A 20,154-nucleotide genomic window follows, 5' to 3' on the forward strand; every position below is an offset into this window, starting at 1 on the left:
ATATTAATTGAATTGATAGAAGGACTCTAGAAATAATTCAGGGGAACAAAGTAAAGAGTGCATAAACAACCACAGGTATATAAGGATACCTACGATGAGATAGAAAAGGCATCTCAGATTAGTACTGATTATTCTATTATGTTGAAACCACAGTTTACCATCTTCTAATTTATCAGATAAAGAGTAGAATAAACATATACACTGCTATACAAAAAAAAAAACAACTCTCCATGCAATTGTAAAGTAAAATAAATGGTAACTGACTAACTAAAAAGATATAACATGCATAGCCAACAAAATGTGTAGCATAGAGAATATGCAAAGAACCCTCACACGTTAATAAGTAAAAGTCAAATCGCACACCACACACACACACGCACACATGCGCACACACACACACGCGCGCGCGCACACACACGCACACACACATGCACGCACACGCACGCACACACACACACGCACGCACACACACGCGCGCACACACGCACGCACGCACACACACACACGCACACACGCACACAGGCAAAGGGAGTGCCCAGGCAATTTACAACAATGAAAAGCAGAATTGCTCAATGTGTTCACTGATCGTCTGCAGTAATTAAGATAAACATAAATAAAAATGATAACACAGTGTCATCCAAATGGCAATCTTAAAAACAACAATGCCAGATATTGTCTAAGAAATGGGGATAGAGCTCTTTTCTGCACAGTGTTTGTGGAATTTTGAATTGTTATAATCCCTTTCCTGAGCAATTTTTGCATATCTTTGAATAGAGTATAAATTATCAAGTTAATTCATCATCATGAGTTTCTCTCTTATGTATATACCCTAGAAACATGACCATGTGTGGAAAGCTCAGGAAAAATATATTAATTTCAGGATTATTTGCAATAGCAAACCATAAAGGCAAACTTAATATTTACTGGTATTGGAATGTTTACATAAATTATTGTATATTGTACAAGAGTTAATAAATGCAGGCTAAATTGCATGCAATAATATGATATTATCTTCGGGGGCTTCCCTGGTGGCGCAGTGGTTGAGAGTCCACCTGCCGATGCAGGGGACACGGGTTTGTGCCCCGGTCCGGGAGGATCCCACATGCCGCGGAGCGGCTGGGCTCGTGAGCCATGGCCGCTGGGCCTGCGTGTCTGGAGCCTGTGCTCCGCAACGAGAGAGGCCACAGCAATGAGAGGCCCGCGTACTGCAAAAAAAAAAAAAATATACATATATATGATATGATCTTCAAGACATATGTTTGGATAAGAAAGCAAGTTCCATAATGCAAAATATTTTAATTCCAGTTCTAGTAAATTTTTCAAATCCTTTTCCTATTTAGGTTAGTGTAGAACATTGAGCAGAGTTCCCTGTGCTATACAGTAGGTCCTTGTTGGTTATCCATTTTAAATATAGTAGTGTGTATGAAACCCGCTAGTTTGTCTCCTGGGTCTCTCCAAGAAGAAAATGGTAGAGGCAATGTTGCTCCAATTTTGAGGAACAAGTATGTTTAAACTAATCTGTGTAGTCTCCCTCCAAATGCTGGTTAGTCTGACGGCCTCTCAATGTAGAACACAGAGCTCTGTTGGAGGGGTCCTTTTGTCCTTTGAGACAGTTACTTTTCTTCAGGCTTCATCATGAATACTGCATCTGCCTTTTCCTACTCAGCCTTCGGTCTCTGTTATTCCCTCAGGTATCAATAATCAGACACATCTCATTTTCTCTTAGTAAGTAATTGAGAATAGCCATTCACGGAACATGATTTTCATTTTCCTCCTAGATATCAGCAGCAGGCACTCCCTGTAGAAAAAGTGTCGATCAAGAGTGTGACTTTACCGAGTATTGCAATGGGACTTCCAGTGATTGCATTCCTGACGCATATGCAATGAACGGCCAGTTGTGCAGGTTGGGAACTGCATACTGTTACAATGGACGATGCCAAACTACCGATAACCAGTGTGCCAAGATATTTGGAAAAGGTATCGCTCTTTCTTATATATTTCTCTTTTTCTTGTCTTTGATGAAGCAGTAGAAATTAGTAATTTTATTAGGCCTCAGTTCTGAGTACATCTTATCGTCTTAATATTCTGCATGATAGGTGGGAAGGATACATAAAGAGCATCTGTTGCGTACGGGAGGATGTGGTAAAGCACCTGTGCAACTGGTTGATTTGTGAGCTGAACTAGCCACTTGTGTCATGGAACACCATTTTTACTTAAAATAATAATTGAGACAAACTGTGTTTATAAGAGTTGGGTGTTTGGCAGACACTTTATCAAAAATGAGTGAGGTGAGCCTGTGACTTCAAGGAAAACAACTGGCAGAATTTGTTGCCAAGGGTAAAACTCAGACTTTCAACTAAAAATTTGAGTTTTAGAAACATTATCTTCCACTGTGACTTGACAGTTTTCCAACACAAAGTTAAGTGTTAAAATTAAAATTAATATTAGTATTAATATGATCATTACCTTGAACTCTTTATCAAGAAGACTGCTTATCTCCACTTAGTTTTGTTCTTCTTCTGGGGGAACATATTCCTTCTTTGCCTCATTTTGCCTGATTCTCTGTTTTTATTTCTATGTATTAGGTGGGTTGGTTACATTTTGTCACACACTTTCTCTGGGGCCCAGCAGCACACTCCCTTCTGTTCTCCAGAGCTGTATGCTCAAAGGGTACCCTCTGGGTGGACTGCAAGACCTGTGGGGTCCTGGGTCTGGCGTTGGCCCCCTGATGGGAGGTGCCAGGTCCCAGGGCACCTGGGCGGAGGCTTGGAGGGGCCTGTCTTACATATTTCTTTTGCCTTAAATTTGGATCCCTCTGTAGGAAATAATACATATCACACAACTCTAGAAGTGGAAAAACCTGAATCACAAGGTCAATAAAGATTAACTTGGAATGAAAAAAGGTTAGTTTTTGTAGGAGTGTTTCAGATTTTCCAGGATAATATTGTACATTCCTTTCCTCATGATTTGATTTTTGGTTTTAGCTACCTGGGCAAAAATCCATGTTTACAGCTCAAATTAGGAGCTGTATTTATGTATATAGAGATTGGAATGGCAAGTCAGTAGATTCTGAAAGTTTACTTCATTTCCTTTTATTTTACACATTCATAATCTAATTTTAATGGCCTGAAACTTTAAAAGTTCAGAGTGAATTTCATTCACATATAATCATATTTCCTCACGGAAGAACTGCTAGGATAACAGTAGTCTTAGGCAACTGATCAAAATTCATTTTTATATTTTGCTTTTTAAACAGTTTTTGAGGCTAACTCAAAAGCTCATGCATATATGCTTGCTTTTTAGACAGTCATTATTCATAATACTCCAACATGATTTTGTATTTTTAGAAGAATTAAATTAAATTTGAATAGATCAAAATTACTGACGTTCAAATATAATCATTTGCTAATTGAGTAAAGGTAGTATAACACCAAATTTCAGTTATTTGCCCAGCTGTAATACAAGGTTTATAGTCTGCACCAAATACATGGTATGTGATTCGTATCGTCTTTCTAATGATTTGAAACTTGTCTCTAGTAACAAGTTTCAGATTAAGTTGACTTAACCAAATTTCAGCCAGAGCTGCAGAGCTATGATCTCTCATAAATGACAGGTCAGTGCGATTTTCTGTATGCTGTGCTTTTAGGATGTTACTTTTTATTTGGTTGTTTCTTGTTTTTTCGATGCTCATTTGTATTTGAAAATGTTTTTTGTCCTTGCCAGTTTTCAGAACCATTGACTGAATGGGCACTAAAAGGCCCAGAAGGAAAACCACGCAACACTTTGGCAAATATACATGTGAACAGTTCTCCTAGTGCACCCCCAAATGGGACCGACAACCATTTAATCAGGGGTTTGTTCACTGGGGAAAGGGAAATAACCAAGCATTTTGGAAACTGGTGGACAAGGTCCGATTTGGCATGTGTACCTGGAAACCCAGTTTCATCATGGTCTCTCTGTGAGAGCAGGGACTTTGAGGGGTCCGAGAACAAATAAAGTCCGTGCCAAGTTTCAGTTTATAATGGGTCCACCAGGTCCACAAATCCGTTTGGTAATCCTTTCTCAGTCCTAGAGTGTATCATTGGGGTTGACATGATGGTAGTTTGTGCAGTGCCATCATTAGCTCCTTGGTCTGTTTGGTAAGGCCACGGAGATAGCCTTTCCAGGAGTTATTGCTTCCCTTAAAGATCTAAAGGATGCAGACGTGGTTGGCTATATAATATCTACATTTAATGACCCAGTTGGGTCATTAAGTTGACCCTGCAGAAACCAGATGGTCCCTGGAAGATAATAGTAATCTACTGCAAACGCAGGCAAGTAGTAGATTAAGTAACGCACCCACGCTGCCGGTGTGGTGTCTGTGCTGGAGCAGATCAGCGTGACCTCCACTATGTGGTAGGAGCATAGCCATTGACTTGGCAGATATATTCTTTCCTTTTCCTATCTGAAAAGAGAATTAGAAACAGTTTGCATTCACATGGAATTCACATGTCTTTAATTTAGGGTTTTGCTCCACGGCTGTGTTTACTCTCTCCTGCCTTCAGTCATAATGTAGTTGAAGAGATTTGGACATCCCAGAAAATGTCACTTTGATCCACCTTATCATTGATTCTTGTATTAACCCGGCTAAATAAGCAAAGTGTAGCTAGAATGTTGGAGGACTAAGTAAAATGCATGTACTACGAGGGGCAGGAGATAAGACTCAAGAAATATTTAGGAACCCATCACATCAGTAAAATTTTAGGAGTCCAGTGATCAGAGGCATGACCTGACACCCTCTACAAAGTAGAAGACAAACTGTATGTATCTTGCATTTCATATGACAGAGAAACAAGTCCAGTGCCTGGTAGGCCTCTGTGGGTTCTAGAGGCAGTAGATGGGGAAGTGCCGCTTGATTCCATTTACCGGTTGGCCTGAAACATTGCTAAAATCGAGGGAGGTAAAAACAGGAAAGGCCTCTGCAGCATATCCAAGCTGTAGTGCAGACAGCCCTGCATTTTTAATCATAAAACAGAGAAATCCAATACCAGAAGTGTGGGTTATGAGAAAAAGAAAAATGCCGTGTGGGGCTTCTACCAGGCCTCTCGGGAGAATAACAATGCAGTTCCCTGGGGTTCTAGAGCAGAGCTGTGCCGTCTAAACTGGAAAATTATACCAATTTGACAGAACAGCTCTGGGCACACTACTGGCCCCTGTAGAGGTAAAAAACCTGGTTTTCGGACATCAAGTGACCAATTGTTGAGAACTATGCATCGTAAGCTCAGTTATGTCAAATCCACTGAGTTAGATGGTTCAATAGGTAGAAGTCATTCGTTCATCTGGATTCAAGCTCAGGAAAAAGAGAGGGCAGAAGACAAATTCATGAACAGGAAATCTAGATCAGTATGTCTTTCTACCCTCTTCCACCTTTGCTTCTTCCTCGGCTCTGACCAGCAGATACATGGGCTCTCATTATGAGCAGCAGACGCAGGAGGAACAAGCCCAGCCTTGTTTATACAGGTGTGTTGGCTCAGTACTGGTTATAAGTTGAAAAAAGACAGTAGCCACACTGCAGCCTCACTTGGGAGGATGCCTTAAAAGATTTTGACCACGTGATCATCCATTTCCCATGAAGGAGAAATGGCCAGAGTTTGGATTGGAGGGGTACCCATGGACAGTGACAAAGGGCCAAGCAGGCCGGTGGGAAGCCTGGATGTTGGAAGATTGGAAGATTAGAGCCAAGAGTTCTGGGATAGAAGTAAGTGGATAGACACGTGGACATGAACAAAAAATGTGAAGATCTTTGTATTAATCCACCAGGTTAATACCCACCAGAGAAGCACCCACCATGGATTAGACACAGAACAATCACATCGACACAATGACTTAGCCAGGTTACAGCAGACAGCATCCGTCATCCTCCAACCCAATGCCTGTAGGGGGGACACATTTCTGAACTTTCTCTATTTCTTTTTATTACCGTTTCTGAAATAACTGATTCTTATCTGAGTTTCCCTTATCTCTCTCTTGAGTATTTGTACCATCTGGTCACATTCAGCCAAGAGTAACCAAGACACATTCTCCAGAAGTTTCCGCATTGCACAGCGAGCATTACTCTCCTTCTTGCCCCCTGCTGCCAGACTTCAACTACAATGCCACATTTTAGGCATATTTTGCAGTAGAATTACACATCTACATACCAATTCCTGTGTTTGTTGAAATGGAAATGAACCTCAAACCTCTGCGATTTCCATATCTAATACACTTACTCTTCACTATGACACCCAGACTGACTGATGAGCCTCTACTTGAAACATTGCTTGTCCCCCATCAGAGAAGAAAAAGAGAATATGGCACTCAATCTACTAGTTCTGACGGTTTTGCCCCAACTGACATCTCAAATCTCTCATTTCATTAAGCAGAGCAAGTTACAAGGTCAAGCCTGACGTACATTGGACTAGGAAGGATGCATTCCCACAGGGAGGGGTCAGCAAATTATTTTTAACCATAACATAATTTACTACAATAGATATAATAATTTTCTATTTTCTGTCAGATAAGACAATTGTTTCTTTCCACTTGCATTGACAGGGAACACACAGGGACAAAAAAAAAAAATAGCATGATCAAGACCATGACTTTTTTTGCTTATGCAATGAGTTTCATTAGTATTTTATCGACAAATGTTTTATTGGCATCGAGAATAATAATTTAGGACATATTTTCATTTTAAGGTGCTCAAGGTGCTCCATTTGCCTGTTTTGAAGAAGTTAATTCTCTGCGTAATAGTCTTGGAAACTGTGGTTTTAAAAACTCCCAACCATTACCTTGTGAACAGAAGTATGTATATAGAAAATGATTGTTTCATTGAGTTATAAAAATTATATATTTCTTGTCAAGAGACACTAAATAGTAATGGACGTAAATCGTATATCTGGAGAATATTTTCAAATAACATTATGTGTATTTTCCTTCTATGCAACTCAGTTCTCCTTTTTCTTATTTTTTTCCCTACTAGTGTGTTAGTAAGGAGACTAGACTAAGAGAAATTTAATGTTTCTTACTGAAGGTAGAAAGTGGGCTCAGTGCAGAGGGAACAGATGAAATCACCCATCTCCTAGTCTTTCCCTGAAAGGCTTCCATCTGCATACTAAGAAAGTTGCTACCTGAAGGTTAGGTTTCTAAGTTAGCACACATCTAGGAGCTGACTGCAGTCTTCCCCAGAGACTCGAGAAACTGATAGACACTTTCCCTGCAATCTCTTTGTAGCCCACTCCAAGTCACCACTATCTCCCTATAAAGAACTTGTACACATTTCTACACCCCAGCTTTTGCACTGCTGCCTGAGGGTCAGATCCCCAAGTCATCTTACTCTGATAGCCAAAGGGACTTCCATTCATAGATATGCCCTCAGGGTTCAGCACAGAAGGAGCAGACAAAAATGCCCATCTCCAGTCTTACCTGGAAGGGGTCTGTGTGCATGCTTTAAAAGCTATTGACTGAGAATCAGCCTTCTAATTTAAAAAGCTTCTAAGGCCTGCCTTTGATCCTGCCCAGGGACCAGGAATGCCAGCAGCCTCCTCCTCCAGCATCTCCCTGTAGCCTAATTCAAATCACCAGTATCTTCTGCTGGAAGCTTGTACACATGTCTGCACCACAGCTTTTGCAGTTAACACCCAAGAAACAGGCTTCCAGACAGGTTGGCACTGTTAATCAATGGCACTTCCATTAATGAGTCCCATTTATTGTAGAAATCAAATAAGCACTTCTTAATGGACACAGGAACACCCCTACACATACACACTCTGCTGCTGTACCCCCAGGCCCGGTACATAAGAAGCAGGCAAAAATGCCCATTACCCAGTTTTTCCCTGTAGGGAGAAATACTGGAGTATACTATATGTACTATACAGACAATCTGAACAGACCAATAGCAAATAAGGTGTTTGAACTGGCAATTGAAAACCTCCCAACAAACAAGTCCACTGGGGAATTCTACCGAACATTTAAAAAAAGAATTAACAAATTCTTGTGAAAGTCTTCCAAAAACTAGAAAAGAACACTTCCAAACTCATTTTACAAGGCTAGTATTACTCTAATACCAAAGACAGACAAGGACATAACAGGAAGAGAAATAATATCCCTGATGAACATAGATGCAAAGAAAATTTTTTTTAAATAAAAAATTTAACAGTACTTTGAAAGGAACATACACCGTGATCCAGTGGGAAATATCCCAGGGATGCAAGGATGGTTCAATATCCAGACATCAATGAATGTGATACACCACATTAATAAAATGAAGGATAAAAATCATATGGTCATCTCAGTAGGTACAGAAAAAGCATTAGAAAAATTTCAACATCCTTTCGTTATAATAACTCTCAACATATTAGAGTAGAAAGACTGCACCTTGACATAATGAAAGTTATATATGGCAAACCCACAGTTAATAGTGTACTTAACAGTAACAGCTGGGAGGATTACCCCTAAGATTAAGAAAAAGACAATAATGCCTTCTCTTGTCACTTCTATTTAATATAATACAGCTGTAATAATCAAAAGAGCATTATACTGGCATAAAACTGAGATATATCAATGAAACAGAATAGCCTAGAAACAAACACATACATACACAGTGAATTAATTTTCAACAAAGGGGTGAAGATTATAAAATGGGGAAAGAATAGACTTTCCAATAAATGGTGTAGGGAAAACTGTATTGCCACAGGAAAAAAAAAGAGTTGAACTGGACCTCTGTCTTACACCATATACAACAATCATCTCAAAGTGGAAGATAAAAAACACTTGAATGTAAGACCTGTAAAACTCCTAGAAGAAAATATAGGAGATAAGCTTCTTGACATTGGTCTTGGCAATGATTTTTTGGATAGGCACCAAAAGCAAAAGCAACAAAAGAAAAATTAGACAGCTAGGACTACATCAAACTAAAAAGCTTCTGCTTAGCACTGGAAACCATCCACAAAATGAAAGGGAATAGGAGACAATATTTGCAAATCACATATCTAATAAGGGGTTAATATCCAAAACATACAAGGAACTCTTACATATCAATAACAAAAAATATCTTTAAAATGATAATGATAATCTTTATTAAAAATGGGCAGAGGACCAAAATAGACATTCCCCCCCCCGCAAAAAAAAAATACAGATGGCCAAGAAGTACACGAAAATGTGCTTTACATCACTAATGATGAGGACCATTCAAGTCAAAACCACAATGAGATATCACCTCACACCTGTTGAGACAGCTATCATCAAAAGACAAGAGAGAACAAATACTGGCAAGGATGTGAAGAAAAGGGAACACTTGTACACTGTTTGTGGGAATGTAAGTTGGTACAGCCACTATGGAAAACAGTATGGAAATTAAAAATACACCTACTTTATGATCCAGCAATAGCCAAAGTATGGAAACAATGAGTGTCTATCAAGGGATGGATGGATCAAAAATGTGGAATACAGGCAATGGAATATTCAGCTTTTAAAAAGATGGAAGTCCTGACATTTGTGACAACATGGATGAATCTGTGGGGCAGTATGTTAAGTGAGATGAGACACACAGAGAAAGTCAAATACTGAGTAGTATCAACTATATGTGTATTCAAAATAAAAAATAATGAACTGGTAGAAACACAGAGTAGAAAATCTGTTGCCAGTGGAAACTAGGGAGAAGTTGGTAAAAGGGTACAAACTTTCAGTTATAAGATGAATAAGTCCTGAGGATCTAATGTATAACAAGGTGACTATAGTTGATAACACTATATAATTGTTATATAATTATACAATACAATTATTATATAATTATTGTATAAATGAAATTTACTAAGAGAGCAGAACTTAAACATATTCACACACAAAAATGGGATAAATATGTGAAATGAAGAATGTGCTAATTCACTCAGTGGGGTGAATCATTTCACAATGTATACATGTATCAAATCGTCACTTTGTACACTTTAAATAACATAATTTTATTTTCAGTTATACCCCAATAAAGCTAGAAAATGACAGTAGCAGATAAATAAGTTCTGGAGATCTACTATATAGCTTAGTTCCCATAGCTTTAAAAATATGTCATTGTATACTTAAAATTTTCCAAGAGGGTAGATCTTTTGTTAATTGTTCTTAGCACACACAAAATAATAATAATTATAATACAAAGGGCAGGAGGAAACTTTGGGAAGCGATGGATATGTTTATGTCCTTGATGATGCTAGTAATTTCATGGGCGTGTCCTTATCCCCAAACTCATCAAGTTTTACACATAGGTACCGTTTTTTGCTGGTGATTATACCTGGAAGTGGTTTAAAGAATAGTAACAGAGCCAAATTCAAGAACTAAGAGAGTGGGAAGAGGATATAAAAAGACTCAGTTAAAGTCAGGCGATCCAGGGAGAAGTAGGACTTTCTTTAACCTCCAGGACATAGTCAGAAAAACTGTAAAAGCCTTAGGTAAGCACCACACTCAGCATGGTTGAAAAACAACTTGGTTCCTTTATGAAGATTATAAATGGCCGAAGAAGGTGTCGAGTTCAATGGGACTAAGTGTCCTCCACCACCTGCCTCCACATGAGTTTACTATGGGTTAAGTATGACGTGCAGAGAATGCGGAATTTCCCACATGCCCCAACACAGGAGGACTAATGGATTAAAAAAGGAGCTCTGGAATCACAAAATGAATGAATGAATGAATGAACGAAGTGAGATCTCATGAAGAGACCCTGATTATCTCTAAAAGGCAAAGCAAAGTATAATCAGCCACACTTTGTTAGATACCAACTGAGAGCACCAGTGATCAGGGAGACTGAGTTACACCACAGTGGATGCCAACGGAGACAGGAGATGGTGGTAAATCAGCCACACTTAATCTCTCTCTGATGGCCAGAGGCATGTGTGTCATCCTTGGTCTAAGACTACCATGGAAGAAGGAAAAGGAGAGGTGGAAGGAACTGTGAAAGTTAGCAGGCATGACCTATCTGGACTTCATCTGAGATGCTAATAGTACATGAATTTTCCCAAAATAAAATCACTAGATGAGACTGGAATTCAGTAGCTCAATTCATCTGCTTTAAGCAGATTGTGCCAGTTCCAAGAATTCAACCATAAATGCAAATTTTGAGAGAACAGACTTTGGAGGAAGAGTTTGTATTTCAATAGCCAGACTAGAAAAAGACCTACCATGCAAAATTGGTTTAAGATATATTCCATAGAAAAAGAATAGAGCAACCATCAAAAGAATTATTTCAATCTGAAAACCTAGAAAAATTAAGCTGGAGGGGAGAAAAACTTGGAAAGAGATTTGGGTATTGAATCCCACTCTCATTTCAGTCTTCACTTCTTGATGCTATTAAGCTAATCCCTGTGATTTTAAAGAGCCACCCCATGGAGAATTCCCTGTCGGTCCAGTGGTTAGGACTCTGTGCTTTCACTGCAGAGGGTGTGGGTTCAATTCCTGCTCAGGGAGCTAAAATCCTGCAAGCCACAAGGCAAAAAAGAAAAGAAAAGAAAAGAAAAAAGCCCCCCATGGTCTTTTAGGACAAATGGATGAAATTTCTAAAGGGAAGACTTTTGGAGAGATAATAATGGCATGCTCCACAGACACATATCAATAACTAAGAATCGTTGTTTCCACTGAGGATAAGAATTGATAGATTTGAGTGATTCCAAGAGCAAGAAGTGACATCGATTGATTTTCCAGGGCATAAAGTAGGACTATTGGAAGTCTCTTAGACAAGCCAGCGTTCTACCCAATGATAGATTATAAATGGCTAAATAAACTGTCTATGGAATAAACTTTGGTATGCTTATGCCAAAAAATGGGATCTAAAAGTTTCTGAATTCTTAAGAGAGGAGTGCAGAATGACTGGAAATATCAGCACGTTGGAAGAATCCTGGGATTGAAACGGAGTGTCTGTGTACTAAATAGATTTACTGACTAAAGATCATGGCAGGTACCATGAGCATAATCAGAAGGGGCTCAAAAGATACGCAAAGTGTAAATAGATGAAGTCAGCCACTGTCAACAAATGTTGGGTAAGAAATAGGAAGACTAGTCAAGCTTTAGCAAAGTGGGAGCAGGTGATGAATTTTCCCAACTGAGTTCTAAAATAGGAAATGAAGGCAGGTCTGAACATTTGAGTTCAGTGTGTAGTTTTCAATTCTGCTACAGTGCTAATTAATTGTTTCACATTTAGCTGTGCACCATAAAGTAATGTCATTGTGGCATTTTTCTGGTTTTTTACTATCAATTAAACAACATATTACAGTTTATGTAATACAATACTTATTTAAAACCTTGTTTCATTAAAAGACAACACGATAAGACATTTTTTGCTTTCCCTTTGCAGGGATGTTCTTTGTGGAAAATTGGCTTGTGTTTGGCCACATAATACTACTTACAAAAGTGATGTTCGATCTGCAGTTTATTCATCTACTCAAGGACATGTATGCATAGCTATTGGGTCATCAGTGAGATCAGGTGGAAGAGATTATGCCTATGTGGCTGATGGCACTGTGTGTGGTCCACAAATGGTAACAAAACACGTTCGCTTATCTTTATCTGTGCTAAATTATGTAATTATCAGACGCTATATTCCATGATGACTTTCACAATCACACAAAGTGGATTTGAACCTGGTGCTGCCACTTATTTCCCAAATGATACTGAAAAGATAATTAAACTAAGCCTCAGTTATCCAATCACGTTGATTTTTGGGTTAATCTGTCATCAGTCCTAATGTGAGAAGATGTGTTTTTAAGCACAAGATTCCACTAACTGACAGGTGATTTTCTTTAGGTCTTTGAATTCTGATGGTTTTAAATCATAAAATTCTAATTTTGAGTTTTTAATTTTTCCTGCTTCACGAAGAAACATAATCGAGCTTTCATATTTCTTCTGCTTACGTGTATGGTCAAAATATAAGTGTTGAGGAATTTGGGAGAACCAAACAAGAAGTCTGTACTGGGAGACCACAGTCATAGTGATGTACAAGCTTATGCTCATACATACATGTAGTACTATTCATGTAGTCAAAAAATAAAGGGAGAACACAAATGGTTCAGAGGCATAGTGAGTCAGTCTGGAAGTATGAGTGCCCACATTTCAGAAAACATAAGGCAGCAGTTGTAAATCAGTGTGTTTTATGTAAATGGCATTTAGTACTTACTGGCTGGATTAAAAATAAAACAAAACGTTAAAATGGTTACTCAATTAGCTAGTTCTTATATCTGTGTTCAGCAATTTTATTCCCTTGGAAACTTGCCTCTTGTGGTTGACAGCTTCTAAAATGCTCCAGTGCTCCCACTTCCTGGTATTCACACCTCAGTGTAATCCTCTTCCTTTGTGTGTGCTCTGGATACAGTGACTGGCTTCTGAGAAAGATAATATGGCAGGGTTATGGAATGTCACTTACAAGATTAATTTTAAAAAGACAGTGACTTCTGTTTTGCATTCTCTCTCTGTCTTTCTCCTGCCTTCTCAGATTGCTTGCTTTGCTGGAGATGGAGAAACTCATATGGAAAAGCAAATATTTTCTCCTATAGCTTTTTTTGTACCCTCTTCACAGACTTTAACAGAACAAAAGCTTTTGATTTTCATGATGTCAATTTATCAATTTGATTTTCATGATGTCAATTTATCAATTTTTCCTTTCATAGAGCATGCTTTTTGTGTCAAGTCTAAAAACGCTTCATCTAAACATAGGTCATGAAGATATTCTCCCAGTTTTTTTCCTAAAAATGTATAATATTGTGCTTTACATTTAAGTCTTTGTTTAATTTTAAGTTTATTTTATAACGTGTGAGGTTTAGGTTGAGGTTCATTTTTTTTGTACTTTGGTCAAAAATAAATTGGGTATATTTTTGTGGGTCTATTTTTGGGTTGCCTAGATTGTTAAATTAATCTGCATGTCTGTCCATCCACCAGTATCATATTCTCTTGATTACTTTAGCAATTCAGTAAGCTTTAATAACAAGCAGAGTGATTCTTCTCATTTTATTTTTCTTTCAAAATATAGTTTTAGCTATTCTAGTTTAGCCCTGCACTTTTCCATATAGATTGTAAAATAAACTTATATGAGACAACAAAAAACTTTTCAGAAATTTAATAAGAATTGTGTTAAAGCTATAGTTTAATTTGGGAAGGACGAATATCTTTACTACATTTCATCTTTCAATCCATGAATATGCTAAGCCTCTTCAATTATTTAAGTGCTCATTGATTTCTTTCATCAGCATTTTATAATTTTCAAGATACAGGTGTTGTGCATCTTTTGTTAGACTTGTATCTCAGCACTTTATTCACTTTGGAGTAAGTATAAGTGATATTGTGTTTTTAATTTCACCTTTCACATGTTTATAGAGATGTAATTTTTATGTGTTGAACTTGTACCCCAAACCTTGCTGCATTATTTTATTAGTTCTAGAACTTTTTGGGGGGTAGAGTCCTTAGAATTTTGTATGTAGACAATCACTTCATTTTCAAATAAAGACAGTTTTTTTTTTTCTTTTATGGTCTACACATATATATGTTTTTCCTTGCTTATTGCACTGGCTAGAGCTTCATGTACTATGTTAAATAAGAGTCTTGAGAGTGGACACCCTTGCTTTCTTCCTGATCTTAGGGGAAAACTTCCAGTCATTTACCATCAGCTGTTTTATTAGCTGTAGGTTTAAATATGACATTTAAGAAAGTTGAGAAAGTTCCCTTCTACTCCTTGTTCACTCAGATTTTTTTCATTATAAATAGGTGCTGAGTTTTGTCAAATACTTCTTCTGTGTTAATTGATATAACCATGTGATTTTTCTTTTTTGGGAATATAGTTCTATTTCATCCAGATCATCTAAAAAACAATATGTGGAAATACATTAATGGTATTTGAGAAGTCTAGATTCATAAGAAAAACTAGCGTTTGTAAAGATAGTACATTTTCCCTTATTCTGTGTTAGCTGGTGTAGCTTGATAGGAATGAGGAAGCACAAATGATTAAATTTAGGTGGAGGGGCTTCCCTGGTGGCGCAGTGGTTGAGAGTCCGCCTGCCGATGCAGAGGACACGGGTTCGTGCCCCGGTCCGGGAAGATCCCGCATGACACGGAGCGGCTGGGCCCGTGAGCCATGGCCACTGAGCCTGCGCGTCCGGGGCCTGTGCTCCGCAACGGGAGAGGCCACAACGGTGAGAGGCCCATGTACCGCAAAAAAAAAAAAAAAAAATTAGGTGGAGAATTTTGGAAAATGTTTCAAAATTGCCAGAGACTTTGATCATGACTATCTAGGAGATTTAAGAGTGCCAAACGCCTCTGTGCAAGTTTTTTTTTTTAACTTTTTAAATATGATAAAATATACATTATACAAAATTTACAGTTTTAACCATTTTCAAGTTTACAATTCAGTGGCATTAAGTACATTCACTTGACCATAAATAATCTATTCCATTAGTCAATTTGTCTGAATTTATGCCGGAAACACATGGTTATCATTGGTGTAGCTTTGTAGTAAGTTTTGAAATCAGGAAGTGTGAGTCCTCCAACGTTGTTGTTTTATTACACTGTTCTGGTTATACAGAGCAGTGGTCCCCAACCTTTTTGGCACCAGGGACTGGTTTCATGGAAAACAATTTTTCCACAGATGGGGGGGTGTGGTAGGGGGATGGTTCAGGAGGTAATGCAAGCGATGGGGGGGATGGTTCAGGCGGTAATGTGAGCGATGGTTCAGGCTGTAGTTCAAACGATGGGGAGCAGCAGATGAAGCTTCATTAGCTCGCCTGCTGCTCACCTCCTGCTGTGCAGCCCGTTTCCTAACAGGCCAGGGACCAGTACCGCTCCATAGGCTGGGGGTTGGGGACCCTTTATATAGAGTCTCTTGGGATTCTATGTGCATTTTAGGATGGGCTTTTTATTTATGAAAAAAATATGTCTTTGGAATTTTGATAGACTGCATTGAATTTATAGATGCTTTGGATAGTATTGATATCTTAACAATATTACATCTTCCAGTCCATGAACACAGGATAGCTTTCTATTTTTCTGTTGTTCTTTTTAAAAATTTTTTCAGTATTTCTTTTTAGTTTTCAGTGTATGCTCCTTGGTTAAGTTTAGTTGTCTAATAATAGTGGATGCTATTCTATACTGAATTGTTTTCTTAATTTCCCTTTTAGAATGTTCATTGTTAAAGAAATGTATTTGCTTTTTGTATGTTAATATTTTATCCTGCAGCTTTAATGAATCCTTGATTAGTTCTAACAGGCATTTTGTGTATGTGGAGCTTTTAGAGTTGACATATAAGATCACATCATCTGCAAAGAGATAATTTTACTTCTTCCTTTACAATGTGTATGCCTTTCATTTTTTTCTTGCCTCATTGCTCTGGCTAGAACTTCCAGTATTATATTGAAGAGAAAGGGCAAAAGTAGACTGGCATACGCAATGTCATTTTACTCATTGGCTCTGTGTAAATTTTCAGAAAATAATTGCAAAATGCTAATTTTCATTCTTATTTGATATATTCTTCTTTTCAATAATTTCATCATATGTTATGCTGATATATATATATATTTTTTTGCGGTACGCGGGCCTCTCACTGTTGTGGCCTCTCCCGTTGCGGAGCACAGGCTCCGGACGCGCAGGCTTAGCGGCCATGGCTCACGGGCCCAGCTGCTCCGCGGCATGTGGGATCTTCCCGGACCGGGGCACGAACCCGTGTCCCCTGCCTCGGCAGGCGGACTCTCAACCACTGCGCCACCAGGGAAGACCTATGCTGATATTTTTAAAGAAGTCAAAAGAACATAAGCTAGGAGCCTAGTTTAAAAAACAGAAAAAGGTAAATGAGGGAAAAAGTGAGTAATTTACCACTGGATTACCCACTTTGACGTAAGAAGGGTTTTGCAGTGGATCCAAATTAAGTTAAAATATTTCTCTTGCTGGATTATTCAGATCAATATTATAACAGGGATTCATGATAATTTATAATCCAAAATATTAATTTATATTTAAAACCCAAACTAAATTAATAAATTATGTTCCAGTTTCAGTTTTTGAGGGGACAAATCATTAATATTAATCTAACCAATTATTCATAACAGAACATTAACTCCCCTGATGGTGATTCTCAATTCAATTCCCAATTGTAAGTATCAAAACCAAAATTATATGACATTATTACATAAACTATGTTAAGGCAAGCACTCTCAGGGGGGGTTTCTTAAAGTTATTATTGTTTATTTTTGTATTGGAATGCCAGAATCTTTGTACCAATATCAAAGTAATACATAATAAAAAGTCTCAACAAGAGCATCTTTTGTACGTATATAGCAAATAGTTAATTCTTTCTTCACATCAAATTTGTGAATAATTATGAAGTATTGTTTGTTCTGTTTTAGTATTGTATAAATAAAACCTGCAAAGAAGTTCCTTTAATGGGGTATAATTGTAATGCCACTACAAAATGCAGAGGAAATGGGGTAAGTTACTTTTGTTTTCGTAGTTCTAAATTTCATGTTATTTTTGTGGGTATTTCAAAGTCAAAATCTATACTGTTTGGGAGAATTGAAAACCTAGGTCGCTTTTAAACAGACCCGGCCTAAGAATAGCTAACTAATATAAAGAAAATCAGCTGATTTCTAACCAATCCAAACGATTAAGTGAATTGTACTATGTGTGTACTGAATTTATTGTAAGCACTCACAACTTATGAATTGGTAACATGTTCAAATAAAAAACACTTATTATTTTCTCATGCAAATAAATGCATATTTTACTTATATTGTGAACATATTTGTTCTCCCTCATACTCTGCATAATTAAAACTTATGGCTATATAATATTTTACAGAAGGTATACTTAAAAAACATATTAGAGAATTTCTGATGTTCTTATGAAGAGGTTTCTGATAGAAAATATATCCTCCTGCAAAAAATATTTTATTTCTTCTCAATTGCTTATCTGTTTTAATCTGGTAATACAGACTTGTAGTTACTTTTATATTTAATTTTTACTTCTTAAAATGTATAATTTGGGTCTCTTTGTGTTACTATTTTCCTAAAAGAAAATTAGTGTATGATTTAGTCAACATTATATGAATGATCCCAAATTAACCAAATTTATCAGTATTCAATTTTATAATTTTTAATTGATTGGTTTTAGAAGATATAAAGTGCTGCTGCATTGTCTTTAACTTTCTATGAGCTGTAAACAAAAAGGATAGCTACATTTTCATGTTTTGTCTTTTATTTTCTATACTTATAATTATTGGTCTGATCTTTTGGTTTCCTTTGTTCAATTATCTGTTTTTAAGCCTTCAGCCTTAATATTTTTTATAAAATCTCAAACCAAAGTTATAGATTATTGATACATTTTATTTAGTAATAATTAACATGCAATATTATATTAGTTTCAGGTGTATATTAGTTTCAGGAGTACAGCACAGTGATTTGATATTTTTATACATTATGAAATGAGCACGACAGTAAGACCAGGTTTTTTACATCTTATTTTACAATACAAAGTTTTAGAAAAAAAGAAAACAACACATCCAAAATGTAGCTACTTTGACTTTGATGTTCCTGAGATATTCTATGCATTATGTTAATTTTTTCTAAAATTTATGTTACAGGGAAATTATAATCTATTTAGATTTGATATTCTAGATAAATGTTCTTTCTAACATGACATTGTCCGTCTACTTTAATGGGAGGAGTAGGGTACTGGAATACCACTTTTTTCAAAAAGTAAAGAAAAATGTATGTGGGAGGTATTCATTTAGAGGAGGTCCCATGTATCAACAATGGAAAAATGTTGCCTTTCCACATTAAAAATCCCTCTGTTGTCACAGAGCTATTAAATTTTAATTCCATTCTCCCAAAACTTTGTAAGCTCTGTTGGACTGTCCTATTGCTTTCAGTCCTGCCAGAGAGAAACGTGATGCTAGTTTAATTCCTTTTACCTTGTGCCGAATGTTGTGAGATTACTTTTCTTTGTTTTCTGAGCTTAGAAATGTTGCTGACAAGTGTCTAAGGTATGTGTTTTTCATTTCATTTTTTCTACTAGGAAGTCAAATTACACATCCAGTCTGAAATAGCATGTCATTTTTCATTTAATAAAATTTAATAATATAAAATTTAATAATATTATTTATTTGGTTATTGCTTCTGCTCTAGCTGGCCATCTTTTTCTTTCATTAAGTTAGTCAAAATGCAATGATGGTAACCTCTGTTGCTTTATGTTGCTTAGATAATTGTAAATTAATTCAGGACAAGGGAAAAATTTTGGATTAGGTTTGAGATAATAAATAAACGATACTGTAGTTCTAATTTCAAAACTTTATATTAAAATATTTATCACCTGTGCACTAAATATCAAAAAACAGAGGTATTGATATGTACAATAGAAGAACACTTTATGGAATTCAAGATTATAATTCAAACTCATTTTATTGAAATCCCTTTTGATATGTAGGGAAAAGAGATTTAAAATTTCAATAATCGTTAAACACAACAATTTAGCGCTGTCAGTGTACATGAGCAGGACACAATATCTGTAGCAGAATTATAGGAAATATCCATATCTTTGAATATTACATCTATTTTTTAAATGTGCCAGTCCTATATTTATACCTTCAGGTATGGGAATACGTTCATAACATAACATTAGTGATATTTGTTTGGCAAAAACCTGGGAATGAGTGTTAATGTGTGTTTGTGGGTGTGGATGTACATGTTTATCTGTGAATATACATAACACAGAATATGCTTAGCAGTGGAGAGGGACTTAATTAGTGGGTGAAGACACATTTAGTTCTGTGCATTTTAATTGTTTGAATTTACAAAATTTTACTCAAAAATGAAAATTGACACTAAGCTATTGAAATGTAAAAGCATAAATAACATGGAAACTGCACTGAATATAAACTGCTAGCAATTCAAACTTATCATAAAGTTTTTTTTCTATCGTTTTTAATTATTTTTGGCATCTATGTTTTTCTTTTCTTATATTGGAAAATTTTTCACATAAAAATGAAATACAAATGGTTGATCAACAGTATTAAGTTTTGAAAGAAAGGGCTAAGATAATAAATTAAAGTGGCCAAGTCAATTGATGGCAATTCTATCACGATATTTTTGTGTATAAATTAAAGGCCAAGGGCTTCCCTGGTGGCAGTGG

At 36.7% G+C, this 20,154-nt stretch overlaps 1 protein-coding gene across 1 annotated transcript in view; it reads left to right on the top strand.

Annotated features, from left to right (window-relative positions):
* Positions 1-20,154, top strand: part of LOC309838897 (disintegrin and metalloproteinase domain-containing protein 18-like) — a 90,480-nt gene that overhangs the window by 58,431 nt on the left and 11,895 nt on the right. Inside the window, exons 15-18 of the mRNA XM_082680313.1 lie at positions 1,779-1,977; positions 6,714-6,819; positions 12,350-12,533; positions 17,376-17,456. Coding sequence (XP_082536439.1) covers positions 1,779-1,977; positions 6,714-6,819; positions 12,350-12,533; positions 17,376-17,456 — 570 coding nt within the window. The remainder of the gene's footprint in view (positions 1-1,778; positions 1,978-6,713; positions 6,820-12,349; positions 12,534-17,375; positions 17,457-20,154) is intronic.

The sequence above is a fragment of the Grampus griseus genome (genome assembly GCF_964374135.1).
Source record: "Grampus griseus genome assembly, chromosome: 21".
Classification (NCBI taxonomy): domain Eukaryota; kingdom Metazoa; phylum Chordata; class Mammalia; order Artiodactyla; family Delphinidae; genus Grampus; species Grampus griseus.